A 19,006-nucleotide genomic window follows, 5' to 3' on the forward strand; every position below is an offset into this window, starting at 1 on the left:
CGAAACTCCCCAAAACCTCACTTTAAGAGCAATACTACACATGCAAAGATACGATGGCACTCTGGCACCACACAGGAGAAAAAGCCGTGCTGGCCGGCTGTACGCATAGCTCTGCACACCCTGCTTCTCCCTGCTGCCAAGAGCGCCCAGACTTAAAAGCTTACCTCTGTCAGGGCACCCTAATTCAAATAAAGCCTGTGATACACGTGATTTTCCTCTCCCAAAGAACACGTGTTTCTTTTCATTGCATTAAGAACACTAAAGCTTGAGCTACAATGCGGCAACAAGCAGATCCCCATCGGTCAAAGCAAATTACGTTTACCTAAACTGAGTAACCGCCTCAGTCCACTGACCTTGCTAGAGTTACAGGTTATTGGGTGGCCGGTACACATCACGGCTGGTACGCCTTTAATGTGCAACAGAGGAGTCCAGCAGGCTGTTAAAAACAACAGGTGATTCAGAAAGTCAGTGATGGGATGTAACAAGCTCCAGAAAAGTCAAAACTTCCTGCTGAGAAATACTTTGCTTTCCTCCGTATGGACCAGAGCAAAGCCAATGCCCTGACTGCACCTTGCTCAATCCACCCCAATGTAACAATAATCAAAAAAATGATCTTCAAATTCCACATTTTATTTAGTATACAATAAGTCATTACATCTCTTTACAACATCTTATAAAATAACTGTTAGGTTTCACCGGCAGAACACTGAAACAAGAAATGAAAATATACTTATGGATCTCAAAGGCTTTTCTCCCCTAAAAACACTCTGGCTACTTGATAACGTTTCGTCTCCGTCATCTAAGAAACCCCAGTTCATACCACAGTTCCACTAACAACGTGCAGCTCGGAAGTCCTTGCGGACAACAGGTAACGCGCGCAAGAAGCCACGACGGTGCCGTTCCCATTGGCACTTGTAAGACTTCGGTAAAGGCATTGCCAGGAGGGTTGTTCTGGGGCCAGGTCACAGTTAGTACAGGGCCAACGGACCGGCGCCGCCACAGCAACCCCTTGGGAATAAGGTGCATCAGGGTGACTTAGGTAATTTCAAAAAAATTGCACGTTTTAAATGCAGCGAATACAGATCACGACAAGACGTGGGAAGTAGAGAAAACGGGTATTAGGCAAGTAAACCGCCACCTACCTCTGAGAAGCCTCAGGCTCTGACACCCACCTCCAGGAAGAGAACCGCAGCCCTTGCCACCACCAGCCCCACAGCCCCCTACCTCAGGCAGCACCTCCAGCTGCTCCAGCCCTCCCCAGCACCCTCGCCCCGGCGGGCAAGCCTTTAAATCAGGGACAGGGAGGCAGCTGCTCCCTCTCTCCCGGGGTTGTGTTGATGTGCGTTGCTCTCCTTTGAGCTGGTAAGTGGTTTTGTTCCTTGGCGTTTTCCATTTCACTGTTTTACAGAGATTGGTCTTCTGAATGCTGCACTATGTAGTCACTGAAATACGCCCTTCGCTCAAGTATTAAACCTTTCTGATGCAGGGACTGTTGGAACAGTTTAGAAGTGCCACAAGCTACCTAGGCTTTAAAGACTGACCTGCAAGAGTTAAAACAACCTCAAAACCACTCTGTATCTAATACTTGAAATTTCTGGTGTGCTACTCTGAGGGGTGTTTATGATGGAAGGAGAAACTCTGTTACAGTGGTGGTTCTGGATCATGACCACCACTGGCTTTTACCTTCCCTAAGACCCAGGGTAGCTGGGAGTCCATTTTGTTTAAAAACAAAACAAAAAAAAATGTGCACTTAACAGTTTCTACAAAAAGGTTAAATTTCTCCTTTGGTAATCCATCAGAGATTGTATTTTTGAAAAAAGTCTATTTAAAAATAATTACCATTACAGTCCGGACTTCTTAAGTCTCAGCTGCTGCCACCTACAAGTAAATTCTGAAAATGCAAGGGTACCGCTGGAGCTTGGGATCGCATTTCAATCTGAGGAAAGTTACTGCACCTTTAAAGAAAGATACAACCACATCTTAAAATAAGACAATACAGCCTAGACACACTTTACCTCACGTGTGCTTGTTTTCAATTACTGTAAGGCACTCATCGAGGAATTCACTGACCCACGCTTTCAGCAAGAACAGGCATGCATCATTACAGGCCTAATTAACGTTTTAATACTGATTAAAATGTTTTATTACTGTATTATGTTAAACTGCAGTGGTCTCCAACCTCATTAAGGGACACAGGCTAGAAATTACTCAGGAGTTTCAGCTGCTCAGTTTAACAACCTAGCTACTGTCACCGTTTGATTTAAATACACTCTGATTAAAGCACACTTTCCTTTCCTGATAGCGTGAAAGTGCAGAAAGATGTTGAACATTGTTTAATGAGTATTTACTGAATATAAAATTGTTTGAGCATGTGACATAACCATCACCATCTTTTCAGTAATTTACCTTAGTACAACTGAAAAAGAAAAACCCTTAAATCACTTGGAATTGGAACACAGCTCAGTTGTGAAAGCTAATCTCATTACACATCTTGATTAAATTAAATGTGGAGTTTGCTATCAGTAGCGCTTCAAGCTTCCCATCATTAGAAATTAATTGCAGTGGTAATTATTAGAACTGAGTTATTTGCACAGGCCACAGACACTCTTATAGGTGTTCAAATGTTAATTCAACATTGGCCTAGAGGCACTTGATTATTACAGTTCTGTTCTTCGTAAGAAATGATCCCGGTGGATGTCTAATTACAGTTGGAGAGTGCTATTAGACTTTCAATCAGATTTAATCTCTTAATTTCAATATAAAACCAAAGCAGTGCTAAAACCCAGCAAAAGTCACGTGTCATTTACATAGCATTTAGAAAGTCAATACAATTCATGAAGTTCTAGCCGGTAAAAAGACAGAGGGTACAAACAAATCACAAAATTCTCAGGGTTGAGACCTGTCTTCACTTGAACTTCCAAGCCAACTTAAAACAACTGTAGTTTGTTTTGTGGTTTTTTTTTTTAGGATAAAGAACAAGGACACAATGATTTTGTGCTAAAATATATAGCTTAGTGTCTAAACTAATGTAAAGCAAAGCTCTAATACCTGAATGCATTTTAAATACCTAAGTTTCCTGCCAAATTTAGAGATTAATTTTTCTGTTGTAAGGGTTGGCAGTGTTCAATTTTGGTATCCTACTGGAATTCACATGGGGAGAAAAAGGATCCCCTGCAGGTGTAGAAAGCAAATACAGAAAACAGTGTTGTCAGAATCCAAGCTGAGAAAATTGGTTTTTTTGTTTGTTCTGAGCATTTTATGAGGCTACAAACATGCAACATGTATCAAGCATGCTCCAACTTCTATTCTCATTAGAAATACATAACACTCCATCATTAAATGCTTAATGTTATAAAAAGTATGTTTCTGCGTCACTAAAAGTGCTGGACAATGATTAAAGTTTTACTCTTTAAACTCGTTTCCTGATTCTGCACTCACACTCAAGAGCTTGGAAACTCATATCCACATACATTCCCAAAGAATTCAAAAAGGAGGCACTGAAAGAGCACAAGGATCTGTCTGAGAGGATCAGGCTGTAAGACAAAACAATTTTTGTGACTCTTTTCAGGATTCACAGAGATAATGCATACTCAGTATAGGAGCAGCATGGCCTGCTTCCATTGAATTTGTATCATTTTATAGTAAAAACCCAAACTGCTGAGCAGAACTTTACAGGCTAGCTCTTCTGCAGTGGTTGTGCAGGCTGCTCATTTTGTGTGTCTTCCCATCAGTTAATACTCAGGATATAATTGTTCTCCTGTTTTCAGAAGGTCAGACTTTATTATCAAAATGGTCCCTGCTAGCATTTATTTATGAATCTATGAAAATTTTGGCAACATCAAGAACGTTATCAAAACTAAACTGTCTAAAAAAAATAAGAATCACAGTAATTAAACAAGAAACCATCAATGCAAAATGTCTTACAAATGTAACATGTTTGTAAACTTCTGCATTTTCTAATGTGGGTCCTAGCATTAAAATAGTGAACTTGAAGCCACGGTTGGCAACGTTATTTATGCTTAGCAAGTTTGTAAACGTGGAATGTTTTGTTTTGAAACACTCTAGTGAAGTGTATGGTATAAGAAGGCAGGTTTTTTTTAATTTCCTCACAGAAGCGAGGATACAACGAAGGTTTCAAATCGGGTTCGTTCTCTCCCAAACCATCCATGATCTGCAATGAAATGGAACAGATTTGTGAAGTATCTTTAGCCAGTTCACAGTTACAGGCAATAACAAGAAGCTAAAAACAACCTCAGGAATACATTCAGAGGGTCAGGTGGGCCAGATTTGTTAAAAGCGACTGTATGAAACAAGTGGGAGGCAGAAAATAACATTAAACCAGTAAGATTTATAGTATTGTCTCTATTATGGATAAAACCGATTTGGCAGTGGTACGTATGGGCTTTGGGTTACGCGGTCTGCTGCGGTTCCATGTTAGCCCCAGAAATGCTTGAAAACTCCCGGCACAATGGAGTGATACACAACTGTCTGCTGAAGCTATGAAGTGATTCACACTCTCGAAGAAGATACCATCTGTGTGTTGCTAACCTGAAGCTCATCATGAAGTGATACTTATTTTGCCCAGACTGAATCCCTCCTTTTTTATTAACAATTACCCTTAAAAGCAAGCAGTGTTCCCTGTCGTGATTTTGAGAATGTCTAAAGGCTCCATTAGATTTTACTTCCCACACTCATGATGAGTGGAAATAACCCAAGCTACTTCATCTCATAGTTTTACTTCAAAGAGAAGTTAAGCAAAATGTGTTTTCTTTATAAATCTCGTATGTAATACTTACATGGCCATTAGCTATATCAAGTAAGTCACGTAACCGACACCCTCTACTGTGTCTTCTTTCGTAACAAATGCTGTCCTCTAGGATCACATAGTCTGTGCCAAAGGATCGCAGTATTCTGTAAACATCCTCAGGAGACCTCTTGGCATACATCTGATAAATCTACAGAAGAAAAGTAAGCTGTAAGACACATTACCATTATTTCTTTGTTTGCTCTTTCACGATTCCTTTATCATAAACCACGGAAAGAACAGAGATTGGTAATCCATGCGATTTGAATCCAGTATTTTAAAAAAATTAAATGCTTATTCAGTAGCCACTTGAGTTTCCATGTTACGGCTAGGGTGATGCACAATAGTGTTGCTGCAGACTACAGAAACACTGGATGGTGCTGCTGTCTGCAGGAAGGCCTTGGTAGATGTCTGTAAAGCTTTCAGAATGTCTAAGCTATACCTATATATACAGCTTTGTCTGGAGTTTCTCAAGGTGATTTCTATATAAAACGTTACTTGCTAGTCTGGAAACTGAAGGGAGTATCAGGCAAATTGGGAAAAGCTCCATGTGGGTTTAACAGCCCAACTGCGCAGCGGGACGTATGAACACCAACAGCACCCAAACCAGCGCAGCCAGACCAGCCTGAGTACCCAGGCACAGTTATTCAGAGATAACACCAGCTGCCAGAAGGGAGTTAGCAGATGCCCCAAGCACTGAAATTACTGAATTCTGCAACTGTATTGAAAATAAGTTAGTTCAATGAGTAAAGCACATGATGTCATTTGCAATGTGCCAATTTGAGATTGCGGTGTTTTCTGGAATGGAGCCACTGATGTGGGTAAGAATTAGCTTAAACAATCAGAATACTCTTACCTGTTTTGTTCTCTCTCTCAGATTCTTATCCTCGTAATGGGGATGATTAGTTAAGGTCCGTCCAGTGCACAGTTTGACTCCGGCTAATAGCTGCATGCTCCCAGCAAACACTGCTGTGTTTGGAGTGTTTGACCTAAACAAATGTTGGTAAGTCTGAGGAAGTCTCTCTGTAAGGGCATCTTTGCATTGCTTGTTACAGATCAGAAGGAAAAAAAAGACTGAAAAAATATTTTCTGCCTCTCCTCTATTCAGGGAGCAACTGTTCAAGCAACTGTGTTTTCTTCAAATATGAAGCAGATAAATCACGTTAATACTCTCTAACTGCAAATAAAAATTTACTATGCACTATAAGTAAATTTAGGGAAGACAGGATCCTGAAAATTTCAAACTACTTCCATAGTTCATATGTTTCTTGGGTTCATACAGCTTCTGAATATTCGTAGATTTCTGTATCCTAATTCTTTTAATATTTCAAGAAACCTACTGTGACTTAGATCTGTGTCTGATATATAAGGTATCCTATACAAAATGTAACCTGAATGCTAAAACTTCTTGCTACTGTCCTGGCATTCACCATTCACTTGGAATGAAAATTGTTACGTGAGACAATAATCCTCCTATTATGACAACTGTGGGAAGTCAATTACTAAAAAAGTCACCCCAAATTGCAAAATGCGGGGCAGGGGGATGCAGAAGATGCCACACAGAAATGCTGTCATTTACTGGTACTGTGATCTCATCCAAAATTCAAAGCCAATGTATAGAATTGTTACCAAAATAAGAGTCTTGGTATTTCTCAGCGTGGTTTAAATACCCATACTGAAAAAAATGATTTTTCGCTTACCTTCCCCCCAACAAGTTTACCATCTAAAATACATGTAAAGACACAACAGAAGGGCATAGCAAAAAGATAAAGTAAAAATGCACGGCACCACAGAGTACTTGAACTAGATGAATTAAAAATGGTCATAGTATGCGTAAGTGTTTTCTAGTGCTTAGGTAGGCATATAACCATGAAAATTCTATGAAGACTAAAACAACATAAAGCAGCATACACTAAATCAAGTAAAATGAAATTAGCAAGAAATGTGAATAGTTGCCTAACATCCACATATGGCACCTAGAGTAGACAAGTAAGTGTGACACGTCGGGGTGTGCTTTAGGGAGCCTTTTGAACCTGCAGCTCTATATTCAGTTGTCTTTAAGATCCATGATTGGCTTGAAGATGTTAAGAGACAAATATTAAACTTTAATATCGCCTTTCAAGTTATTATGCTTAGCAAATGAATTAATAATTACAAACCTTTCCTAAAAATTCTTGCACTGGAAAGTTAATCTCATCTAGGAAGGACAGAGATAGTATTAATAGGCTAGTTTAACTTTACTGATAGGCTAGTTTTTCAGCAGTTTATAAAATCGGTTTCATTTTAAAGTCTGAAAATATTTAATCTCATTTAAAATGTCTTTTTTTACTGAAAATATTCAAAGCTGCAAGTGTCATGAAATAAATGTTTCATTAAAAGAAATGAATTTGTTATAGAATTTAATATTATGCAAATGTAATGGCCCTGACAGGCTGTCAGCTACGACTCACCCGTAAATCTGCAGCAAAGCACAATTCTTTAGACTAAGCTGAAAAGAACGTGGGCTAGATTCACAGAGGGGCTTGGTAGAGCTAAGGCACCCAAATGAAAACAATGATGTTCAAAGCACCTTCAACATGTTTCTGAGTTTATGCCTGGGCCAGGAAACTTCCAGCGTGAAGTCTGCTTCTGTGTTTGTTCTGATTTTATAATGCTCTGCAGTACTTATCTCCTGACTTGGCCTTATCAAGGCAATCCTGCACCTCTCCCTCCTTAAAAGCTCAATATAACGCAAACTGGCAGAATGAAACTTTCTTAACCCCCCCCTCACATCCAGTACCAAAGGCAAAACCACAAGAAAACAAGCAAACAAAAAGAGGCATTCCCGAGAAACAGCCTGCAGGAAATGGTGATAGTGCCCTTGGTCTGTAACTTACTGGTAGAAATGCCTGTGGAGAACGTAGAAGATGCAGGGCTCAATTCCTCCCCTTTCTAAAAGCACTCACTCTTGCCCGGAAGGGGTGAAATATAGCTGAGCACATTCATTATTTATCAGGTATTAAGAGTTTTGCCAGCACTTGCTCCTCTTCCTCTACCTTAAAAGCAACGTAGTGACCCTCGCTTAATTTTTCAAAAACCTGGCTTTCATCCCTTGGTCCTGGTTAGAGATCAAACCCAGGTATTCCAGGTGGGAGCAGGCACTGCCCTGAGACTCAGCGTTACACGTCTGAGGTCCTAGCTAATCCCAGCCTGAAGACGCACCCCTGTCCCTATTTCAGCGGGGGCAGCTCGGGCAGTTCCCAGAGCGACGCGTGCCACCACCCGAGCCATCGGAGACACTCCCTCACTCTCTTCCAATGCCAAGAACACAAACCTGACACTGGATTTCACTGGTGTGGACAGACACCTGGAAGCTGGGAGGTGACGCAGCTTCACGCAGTGTCTGCCCGCCTTAATTACATCTCCAAGAGCTGCAGCTGGTGGCTGTTACCGAGCCTTTATCTTGTGGAAGAGCCGCTGGAGGGAGAGGTGACAAGGAACTGGGATCTTCCAGGTGCAGGAGGATCCCTACGTTCCCTGCTGGCTTTCTCAAACACTCCTACCTGAGTCAGCCCCTAACTGCGTCCGAGGCCACTAATCTGCTTCCAACCACTGAATGACGCTTCTTACAGAAAAACGAAGCAATTTTTACAAATGTCTGAACAAATGATGTATAAAATGAAAGGATAATTTGGTTTTATAGCTTTCTGCCAAGCTCCATACCACACTGCCCAACCTGCAAACAATTTATTCTGTACGAAATGTCACTAAATAATGACAAGGACTTACAGGTCAAACTGATTTACATTGCATAATTTAAATGTCATTCCAAGCAGACCTGATGGCATTTTGAACAAATAATCTCATTTATTTTTGAAGCTCTAAGCTTTCAACAAGTTAATTACAGCTGAACTAATAGGTAAACTAAGCGCTACAATAGATCATATGAAGCCTTTTTTACCTACACTTTAGTATTGATAGAATTCTCTAAATTCTTAAGAATAACTCATTAAAAATAAAAGGGTTTTATAGGAACTACTTGCACAGACTCTAAAAATGATACTAATTCTTCCTCTTGACTGGCTAAAGAATTATTGTGAGTTGGTTTTAAGGAAGCTCTACAGAAATAGCCAACGTTGCAATTACAGGTTACATCATTAGAAATAAAATGGCTGTTTCTATTCAAAGTCCTCCACAGTTCAGCTCCGGAGTTGGCTTTCAAAGCCACAAAATCTGACAAATTTCAGATTATGCCTTCACTAGCGCCTGGGTGTGATATGAATCTACAAAGCAAAGGGGTTCTCAAACATGCCACGTTAGATTTTTTGTTGTTGTTCTTCTTTAAAAGAAAGTCTTTTTATTTGCAGGATGCTATATCAAATATTACAAGTTAAGCTGCAAATGACAGGCAGTAAAGCATATTCAGTCAAACTGTCATGGTTCTTTTTTTTCCCTCTGGTTTGGAAAGACTGAAAATTGCAAAAATGGAAAATGACAGCCACAAAGAAAAGAGCAACAAGATGCATTTTTGTTAGTCCCAGCCTCTATTTTATGCATGCATATTTTTTTCACATAAAGAAGTGCACCTACATAGCTGGTATACACCTAGTTCTCAGGCACTATCAGGTTCATGCCTGAATTCTATTGACAAATCAGTCAATGACAAAGGATAAGCCCAAAAGTTTAAGAACAGTAATTAAAAAAAAAAAAAAAAAAGGTGTAACATTGCCTTTAAAGTCTGGAATATGTGTTGAATTCAGTGTGATTACCCTTGAAAATCAGGCATGTAAGAGAAAAATTGAAATTTATAGCTGGCTTGAAATTAAAATATAGCCATTAATATAAATTACTAAATGAAAGAGCCACCATTGTAACATGGGTATTCCATTTTTGTAACCTTATAGAAGCTTTTTGGAAATTTGTGGGGTTTCCACTATTAAAAAAATTTGCCTGCTGGTCCCCCACACCTGATTCAAATACAGTTGATGTATAACTATACTCTGCCAAATCTCAGTCTCGGTTAACTTTTCCACTGTTTTGGCTGTTGTCTGAGATTTCTAGGAAGTTTTTCTATAATTTTTGGTAACTGCTTATGAAATATTCCACAATTCTAGATAGGTTTCCCCTTTAAAGGCAGAAGACATTGCTTCTTAAACACTTACCAGAAGTAAAGAGAGTAGGGAAGTTCACGCTATTGATTTGCTCATTCTACTGATATTCTTCCCCATCCCACAAATGAGCATGTTGTTCCTGTTGTCTTAGGGAGAAAGACCAAAACTAAGAATTTTAATATACCTCCCATCTGGGAACACAGCTGTGAACTGTCCCTGGGTCACTGGCAGGACCTTCTTGACTTTTTTTTTTATAATTTATTTATTTTAAAATAAAAGCTAAGAAAATGAGGTGGTAGGTAGGAAAAAGCAAGAGACTGGGATATGCAAGATCATTATATAAAAAATTGTGCACTGCAATAGATGCAGTCCAATACTATCCAGTAACTTTACTGTAAAGATATAAACCAGTATATCTTCTTGAAAATGCTATGGTAATTTTAATAAGGGGAAGAGTGAAAAATACATCTGCGGACACTTCACAGTGGACAGACTAATAGTTGGCTATTATTCAGACTGTGCATTTGGACAAGTTAATATGATTTAGATCGAAGCAGACAGAAGGGGTTTCTTGTTGTGGAGAGATTGCAAGACAGATGAGTTTTTCCTAATTCACTGCTATACGTGACAAATTAGAGTTTCTCATACTGAGTTTTAATAATGAATGATTAGTTCCTGACACCAACCTTGACAGATCATTAACTACAGCAGAACTATCAAGTGTTAGTACAGTAAAATATTTTTCTTACACATCAAAACTTAAGAAAATCTGTCCCACTTTGAGAAACTTACCATAAATTTTGTTGACTTCTATTTAAACCATAGATAATTAACTCTTCTTTACAGCAATAACATTCCTAAACACAATAAATTCTAAGTAGAAAATTTCCCTCTGTAATTGTCTGTCATGACTTAAAATGAAAAGAGGACAAGCACCAGTTTAGCATTCTCAGCACTAAGAACATATGAAAAATTATTCTCATCAGATCCAGTCAAATCCAGTTCACGGCTGGGAATAACTCCACATGCATATTTTATGTATAAATCTATATATAACTCTATATATTGTACACAGGAGACCTGAACTATCAGACATTTACCATCTTTTAATAAAACAGTAGTGCTAAATGGAACTGGCTGGCAAACATTAGTCACCAAAACATGTCAATATGGCAGCAAAGATTCTAAATGATGGTAAAAAACATGGCCTGCTTTCGAAATAAGTCACTGAAGGTTTGTAATATATTCTACTTCTAAATTACTCCTTCTAGTTTATGCATTAAAGAAATACAGCACTACAAAGTGTAAAAATGTTGCTATGGGTAGAACAGACTGGGCAACTGGTTTCACTGAAGTTCATTGCATATGAAAACACAATCAGGGCTCTAAGGAAATACCTCAAATAGATCAATTTTGAATGTAGTAAATTCAGATTTACTTTCAGAATGTTTTCCTCCAGAACATGAAACTCATTTTTTTTAATAAAAAAATCCTCTTTGTCAGAGTTCCAAATAAATACAAGTCTCAAAAAAATCTCTGTTCAGAACTTAACCTGAAAGTTTTTCATTTTACTCTATGTTATAAAGAACGTATCTCTTAGATTCACAGTCCTCCAGATAACTTCCTACCTGGCCCTTTTTCTCAGGATCTTCTACATGCAGTATTCCAAATCGTTTCCACCTAAAAAATACCTTCCCATGCTCTGTGAGAAAGTGGAAGTGATGAGGTGGGGCTGGACTGATTAACTCATATCCTGAAAGAGACTCTGCACCTGTGCTTAGCCACGGTGAGTTCGAGTTCAATTACAATTTTGTTTATAGTTTAGAACACATGCTGGGATTAATTCTAATAAGTATAAAGAACTTAGATTGTTTCAAAGTTCAAGAAATAGACTGTAGAATACAGATTTTCCACACCTACAACTATACAGCCAATAAAGTTGAAAAGGGAAGGACATCAGGTTGGTGGGAAAAAACAAGAAATAAAATTATTTCACAGCAAATATCTATTAATGTAAAGAGGTAGCTATAATAGTTATAATATGATGAAAGAAGCCTGACACCTCCAATTTTACCTCTTCTGGCTGGGAAAACTATGTGTACTTATGGGAGCAAATAGTCAGACGCTGGTTCCATGAGGCACATGCAATACAGCAGCATGACACTGAACCAGAGCAGCCCGGGGGACTGCACAGAGCTGTTCTCCACAGCCGTTAATATGCTAATCTCCTGATAGCCCATTCATCCTTAACTATCTCCATGGGTCACCAGAGTTCACTGATGAGCTGTGACAAATAAGGAGAACACTACAACTAAGAACATTAGATCTACACAAATAGCATTTAACTTTAAATAGAGTAAAAATCCTCTTACTTAATCCAGTTCATCAGCTCCACAGTGTCTGGGTCATAGAATTCTCTCAGCTCTGACAGTTCATCCATTATTCCTGGCCAGAACTATAATTAAAACAAACCAAACCGATGACAGAATGAACAAAACAAGTTCTGGATGTTGAAATACATTATTTCCTCTTAGCCAGTAATGATCTTGTCCAGCTCATGGATAACTTCCAAGACATAAGCATATCTACCCTTCCTAGGACGGACAGGTGGCTGTCATTGCGGTGTGAGTACAGTTTCAGAATTTGAGATCTGCAGCTCCCAGCAGATGACCAGAAGGAACAGAATCACCAGTTATAGCGGTTCTCAGATACACAGCTCACAGGAAGGTTCCAGAACTCTGTTAGTTAAGATCAGTTTGTATCTTAAAATTGATGGGAAACTACACGCTGCCACCAAATAGGACTGCTGTGCATTGTAGCTACTTTACAATGAACCACTTCAGTTCCCTGGACTATAGGACAAATGTTAATGTTTTAAGTTATTTCTTGACAGACAAGCTTTAAGAAAAGGAACTAGATAAAGGGGCATCATATAACAGTTCGATACGTAACAGCCAAGCCATTAAATAATGCCTATGATTACAGGAGAAGGAAAGGCCCCAGGAATTAACGTTGTTCGGAAAGGCAACTTGCAAGCAAATAAAAAAAAAGGTAGGCTATTTGTATTGGAAGTTAAAATCATCAGATATGCTGTGGATGCCATTAACGGCATTTCAGAAGCTAAATTAAGAGAACCACTGATGGGAAAAAGAAAAGTATGACTGAACAGCAACATCCAAAAGTCTATTGGGGGGAAAATGTTTCAAAATTTACTTAAGACAAAGAATACATAAATCGAATCCAGACAAGAGAAATAAGGATTGAAATTTATTCTGAAAAGCTTACCCCTCCCCCAAAAAGCTAATAGAACACAGATTTATTTAAGGATTTCTTGTTTAAGATTGTGAACATTCAAGAACAAAAAGAAGCAATTAAGAGATAATGACAATGCTAATGACTAACTGATTGCTTTGCATCAGTCTTTACTACAGAGGATGTTGTGGTGAAGCCTATTCCAAACCTACCCTCTTTAGATAATAGGGATTGCAGGCTTGCAAAGTGAAACGTCACAGGAAAAAGTGTAAGAAAACCCACCCGATAATCTAAAAAGCCATAAATCATCCAATTTAGATAATACCCATCCAAGAGTTCAGAATTAATTTGAATGTGATGCTGCTGAGCCACTTAGCAAAATATGCATTCTTTAACTAAAACTAATTACGTAGGAGGACTGGGTAGCAGGAGATACAATTGGGCCAATTAAGATACTTATTAGTTTAACTGTTTACCTGATACATTTGTTAAAGTAATACTGGCTGGTAGGTTGAGAAACATCTAAAAGATAGTTATGGCAGTATCACAATCTTAGAGTTTTTGGGAAGTACAGTAACATTGTAATAGACATATTTCTGCTCTTCAGAAGAGCTCTCGAGAGATTAGTAAATAAATTAAGCAGCTGTGAAATGAGACTGTAGAGTCTTGTAATGAATCAAAATTTCATCTTCTCTTCATTACTGAATAGCTAAACATTTTGAGAGTCGGGAGTCCTTCAGGGTGGAGACAGAAGGAAACGGTCTCTGCTTTGCTTCTAGATCATGCTGCAAACTACCGAATGCTGGGATTATCATATGGCATTAACTAGTCTACGTAGGTTTTTCAAGTCACAATATCACATTATTGCAACTTCTGAGTCAGTACAAGCAGTTTTCACCAGCGGAAAATCTTGGTAGTGGGGCTTGCTACTGCTGCATTTAGAAAGAGAATTCTGAGGTAGCAAGATTTTCAGATAACACCGTATTTAATTAGTCAAGTCAAGCAAAAATTGAAGAACTTCAGGAATCCCAAACACAACAGAATAACAATGAAAAGGTAAATAAAAAGGAAAGCACGCAAAAATATGGACCAATAGCACTGATATCACAACTCTGTCTTGTAAATACAGTATATGTCTGATTAAGAAAAAGTGTCCTGTGACAGAAGAAATGGATAAAAAGGGATGTAACAAACTGTTCAGAGCACGGAGTGGTAGGTAAAAGAGGTTTCCAACTTGTAATGTGCTTGTCTCTGCGGTCTAAGTCTTCAGGAGAAGCAGCCTGTTGTCAACTAGCTTAAAGAAGCAACACAGGGATTTCTTTCTGGACTGGAAAAACCTTAAGGACTTGTAATTTCCTAAAGGTTTCAATGCTTGCATAGGAAGAGGTAATGTGACATGTTATTGCTGACTTGCATCAAAACCCAAAAGAAACTCAAGAAAATAGAAAGCTGGCATACCCTAAACTGGCAACAGGGAATGTTTTTCCTAAGGTATGTAATTACTAATTGAAAAATATCACTGAGACCAGGAATCTACAAAAATTAATGAAATAAACTCTGAACTTGATGACATAACTAAAGAAAAAAAATTCAATTATTAGGAGATTTAGGTACTAAGATTGTTGTTTGTTCCCCCACCCTAGCTTCTTGGTGGACGTAAGACAATTTTTAACTTTCAGGAGTAAAATTAGATTTTTTGTGAGTGAAAACATTATCCCAGCTCTCTACATTGTAGAAAGATTTCAGCCTTCTCTTTCGCACTTGTTAGCCCTCTGGCTCATGATCATGGATTTCATTCTTAAATGATTATTTGAGGTCTGCAGCTCCCAGCAGATGACCAGAAGGAACAGAATCACCAGTTATAGCGGTTCTCAGATACACAGCTCTTAACTTAAAATACTTAAGTTTTTCTTATTGAATGTCTGATGTACTTTGCGTTTTCAGTGTACTTTGATTTACTAATAGTTACTATCCCCAAATATGTATCTTGAGGACATACACTTGACAATTTTTAACTCAATGGCTGTGATAAGAACCCAGAGATGTTTAAAAGCTTGCCGCTTTTCCCCTCAAAGTCCAGAGTTAGGCAACAGCGCTGGCCACAAACGTGGACGTGCTGAACAGTCCGCTGATGATTATGGGAGTTCAGTACTTCTCAAATACAAGGACACTTATTCTGAACTCAAAAAGCGTCAGCATTAATTCTCTGGCCTCTGAGCGTAAGTGAAAAGCAAGTACTACTAAGTTATTTATAGTTACTGTTGGCCTAAGATGAAAATTAAGAATCTCCTTAGAGAAACAGGATTAGGTGTTACAAATAGAAATAAACATGACCTTTTCTTTTGTCATTTCTTCTACAGCCTGCCAAGCTTACTAACTTTAGGTTTAAAGGATACACACAGTACATACAGGGAGCTCTTCAGTATAGCATATGTCGCGCTATGTGCTGCAATAAATGTATGTTTGTAGCAAAAGGACTCGGCCACGACGAAGATAAAAATGCAGTTTGAGAAATTGTATGAATGGATACCAGCAAAGAAAACCCAACACGTTTGGTAAAACTAGTATCTATAGACTTGATGAAGCTCAGGAACTAATTTTACGTACCAACAATTTCTTTAGGAATGACTGCCATACAAACACAAACTGATGGGTATTATTCTGTTTAGAAGTTAAATGCTATGGACACAGATATAGTTGAAATTACTTATAAAGTGAAACAAGTAATACTTTGTACTGCATTATATATGTGTTATCTGCAGTACAGCTGAAGTATGCATGGAAATACTTCTGCACTTTATTTTATCTGAAAGATCTTTGCACTATACTGATGAAGAAAACCTGTGTAAATAGAAATATAGATGTCTTAATAGGTCTCAAAACATACCTTACCTGAAATCTGAAATAGCTAGCATTGGAGCTGCATCTCTATCTCAATAAATTATTGTTCAAGTGGTGCATTTTGGACTGTAGTAAACACATGCCTCAAAAGAGGCTTTCATTAGCTCATTCAGGATTAGGTTAATAATCCCATAAAACTCCTATTCTGAGGAATGGCACTAATGAATAGTGCTTCTGACAAATATAACCATAACAGTTAACGAAATACAAAACTGCCCCACTACTAGTTCAAGAAAACTAGCCGTGATGACAGTTAACTTGGTGGTGAATATGCAAACTGCTCACGCAATCTGAGCAGTCACAGTGCACGAACAGATAAATTTTTATCTGGAAAGGAGAAATCTATTTGCACTGTTGGTTTGTTTCTAAAGGTTTTAGAGAGAGAATATGTAAACACATTCTCACAGAAGCAATCGATGCTTTCTGGATCTCTGTAAGAATTTTTATTCTGACCATTGCCAGTGAATCTGGTAAAAAGTTTTATCTGTCTGTCAGGTGGGCTTCTTTCCTGAAGGCTCATGAACTCCTACAGCTTTGCAGGAAAAGACACACACACAGATACCCATTCCTCTCGCAGATGAACTGCAAGAATAGAGAAGTAATGTATTTCTTTATTCCCACTAAGCACTTTGAAAAATGATATTTTTAATGTCAATAAAAAATACTTCCTGTATTTAGAAGAAACAAACGCTTCTTTTCAGGCAGTCTGAGTACAAGTAATGACTGACCTAAAGCCTATGAAAATCAGTGACTTCTGTGGACTTCAGCATTTAATCTGACAGGATTTAGGAACTTTCTATCTGCTTATGAAAAGTGGGAGGAAAATTATTCCGAGTTGACTTGTCACATTAGACTATCAGAATGTCATGCTCTTGACATCAGAAATGTCAAAAGAAATGGCATTGTTTCTATCATTTTTCAGAGAAGATGAAAATGGTAAATGACATTCCTAATGAGCATACCAACGGGGTGGGGGGAAGGAATCCTAAAAAGTCTTCTAGCAGAATAATAAGAAAATTTAAGTGGAATACATCAGTGTAACTTTACGAAATAAACTGTTACAGTCTTTTCTGACTTTTCGTTTCACTGTTTTAAAGGGGGGAACAGATTTTCAGAGTGAACTCTATTAGCAGCTTAACAGTTGTGCTTTACTACTGCCTGTTTAATAATGAAATTCACCTTGAGTTTCTCTGAAGGTAATTGTTTAACAGAAATATTCTCATCTCATCCTAGGTATTGCAGACATAACTTCTCCATGAAAGCAGCATCTGAATTTTTTGTCTTTGTAAATACAGATTAAAAGAATGGTATGCCCGTTAAATTAATGTTCTAAGTCTCACTGCTATGACAGACTAACAGACTAATAATCTTGTAATGTTATTATTTTAAACGTTTTATGTATTTATATTTAAATGTTTGACCACAATAATAGTTTGTTTCTGGGACAGACTGAAGATAATCTAAGTACTTAACTAGTGTAAACGTTTCTTTAAAACATACGAGATGAGGCACAGCAGTACAGAATGTTGTGATTATTTCTGCTCCTACAATGAATCATTACACAATTTCACAATCTGCACCTTATCTGCAACTTAGTTAAAACCAAAACAGGCAACTTACATTGCCATAGAAGTATATATTTAAATAACACCTGATAACTTACACATACGGTCAGACAAACATTTGTCTCTATGAACAACTACTTTGGAATAAATGAGCCCAACTGATCTTTTACATACAGTTTCATACGCATAAAGGTACTTGCACTTCAGGTAGTCTATCTCACTTTTTAAAATTCAGCTACAAATCTGGTATGCAATTATTTATAAAACAACATCCCTTTATGAGAAAAGGAAAATTCCATGCAACTTAAAAAATGCAAAAATGTTGAGGAAAAAACCTCTTACCTTATATGAAATGAATAGTAATGTCATTATCGGTATAGAATACTTTATCACATGTGTCTAAAAGAAATAATAAAAAAATATTTGTTATTCTGATGATACATTTATTTGGATAGAGTTAATGTTAATGTATTGATATCTGACATATTTATCATGCAGTGGAATTTACAGTTTGAATTTTAAGACCATATTCTGATTATGTTTTCAAGTCAAGAAAACCCATCCACAAGAACAGACCCACCACAAGTGATGGATTTGTATCTGTATACTTAAATCTATCTTCTACAAAGTGGAAAACACTGCATCATTCAGTATATAGACTGTAAAGGTCTTCTCAGACCACTGGTCATTTCTTAATATGGTAAGACTTTTTTTAGTAAAATTGTGGTTATTTTTCATAGCCATATCTATATTGCCATCTAGTGTATTCAAATGGAATTGTTTAACACATAACCCACTAGAAAATACATTTTTACCAAATTTATATAAATATACTTCAGAGATATCCAGTTTAAGAGGACTACAAACAATATTAATTTCAGATGTCTTATAATTCTGAGTCTTGATTTGGTTTAGATATGGAGCAAAACCAAATTACATGAAATGCTGTTAAGTATAGTGCTAACCCTTTGCGATGTGTAGAGATGAATACACTTCAGGATAAGTTTCCATACTTCCGTACTGCACAGGCCAAAAGATGCAAATACACACATGTGAGATATCCAGAGATACTTCATTCTGCAAGAATACAGACAAATTTTTGCTGATCATCTGGAGCTCTGCTAAGCTGCATTGAAGACGGCAGTTATGTTATGGAAATTCTTAACACAGTTTTGGACTTTCAGGAGTCTGAGATAACAGAGTAAAAGGCTGACTTTGCACTTTGCTATGTGCTCTTAAGAACATCTCTGCTCCCAAAATTCTACATGTTCTTTTTGGCAGAACTTTGGGAAATGTCCCAGTGTACAAGCAGAAACACACCAGGGAGAGAAGGAAGGTTCACGATCCTATCAGCTTGTGGTCACTTTTATAAAAATATACTCAACCATCTAAAA

General features: G+C 37.8%; 1 protein-coding gene across 3 annotated transcripts in view; it reads right to left on the bottom strand.

Moving 5' to 3' along the window:
- Positions 1–609: 609 nt before the first annotated feature.
- The window catches only part of DPY19L3 (dpy-19 like C-mannosyltransferase 3), a 37,678-nt gene continuing 19,281 nt past the window's right edge, over positions 610–19,006 (bottom strand). For all 3 annotated transcript variants that reach the window (XM_040615015.1, XM_040615016.1, XM_040615018.1), the window contains 6 exons: positions 18,578–18,689; positions 17,955–18,011; positions 12,267–12,349; positions 5,661–5,793; positions 4,797–4,955; positions 610–4,171 (listed from right to left, as the gene is read on the bottom strand). In XM_040615015.1, the coding sequence (XP_040470949.1) occupies positions 4,010–4,171; positions 4,797–4,955; positions 5,661–5,793; positions 12,267–12,349; positions 17,955–18,011; positions 18,578–18,689 (706 nt within the window). In that variant the 3' untranslated portion in view covers positions 610–4,009. The remainder of the gene's footprint in view (positions 4,172–4,796; positions 4,956–5,660; positions 5,794–12,266; positions 12,350–17,954; positions 18,012–18,577; positions 18,690–19,006) is intronic.

The sequence above is a fragment of the Falco naumanni genome, chromosome 15, assembly GCF_017639655.2.
Source record: "Falco naumanni isolate bFalNau1 chromosome 15, bFalNau1.pat, whole genome shotgun sequence".
In the NCBI taxonomy this organism is placed as follows: domain Eukaryota; kingdom Metazoa; phylum Chordata; class Aves; order Falconiformes; family Falconidae; genus Falco; species Falco naumanni.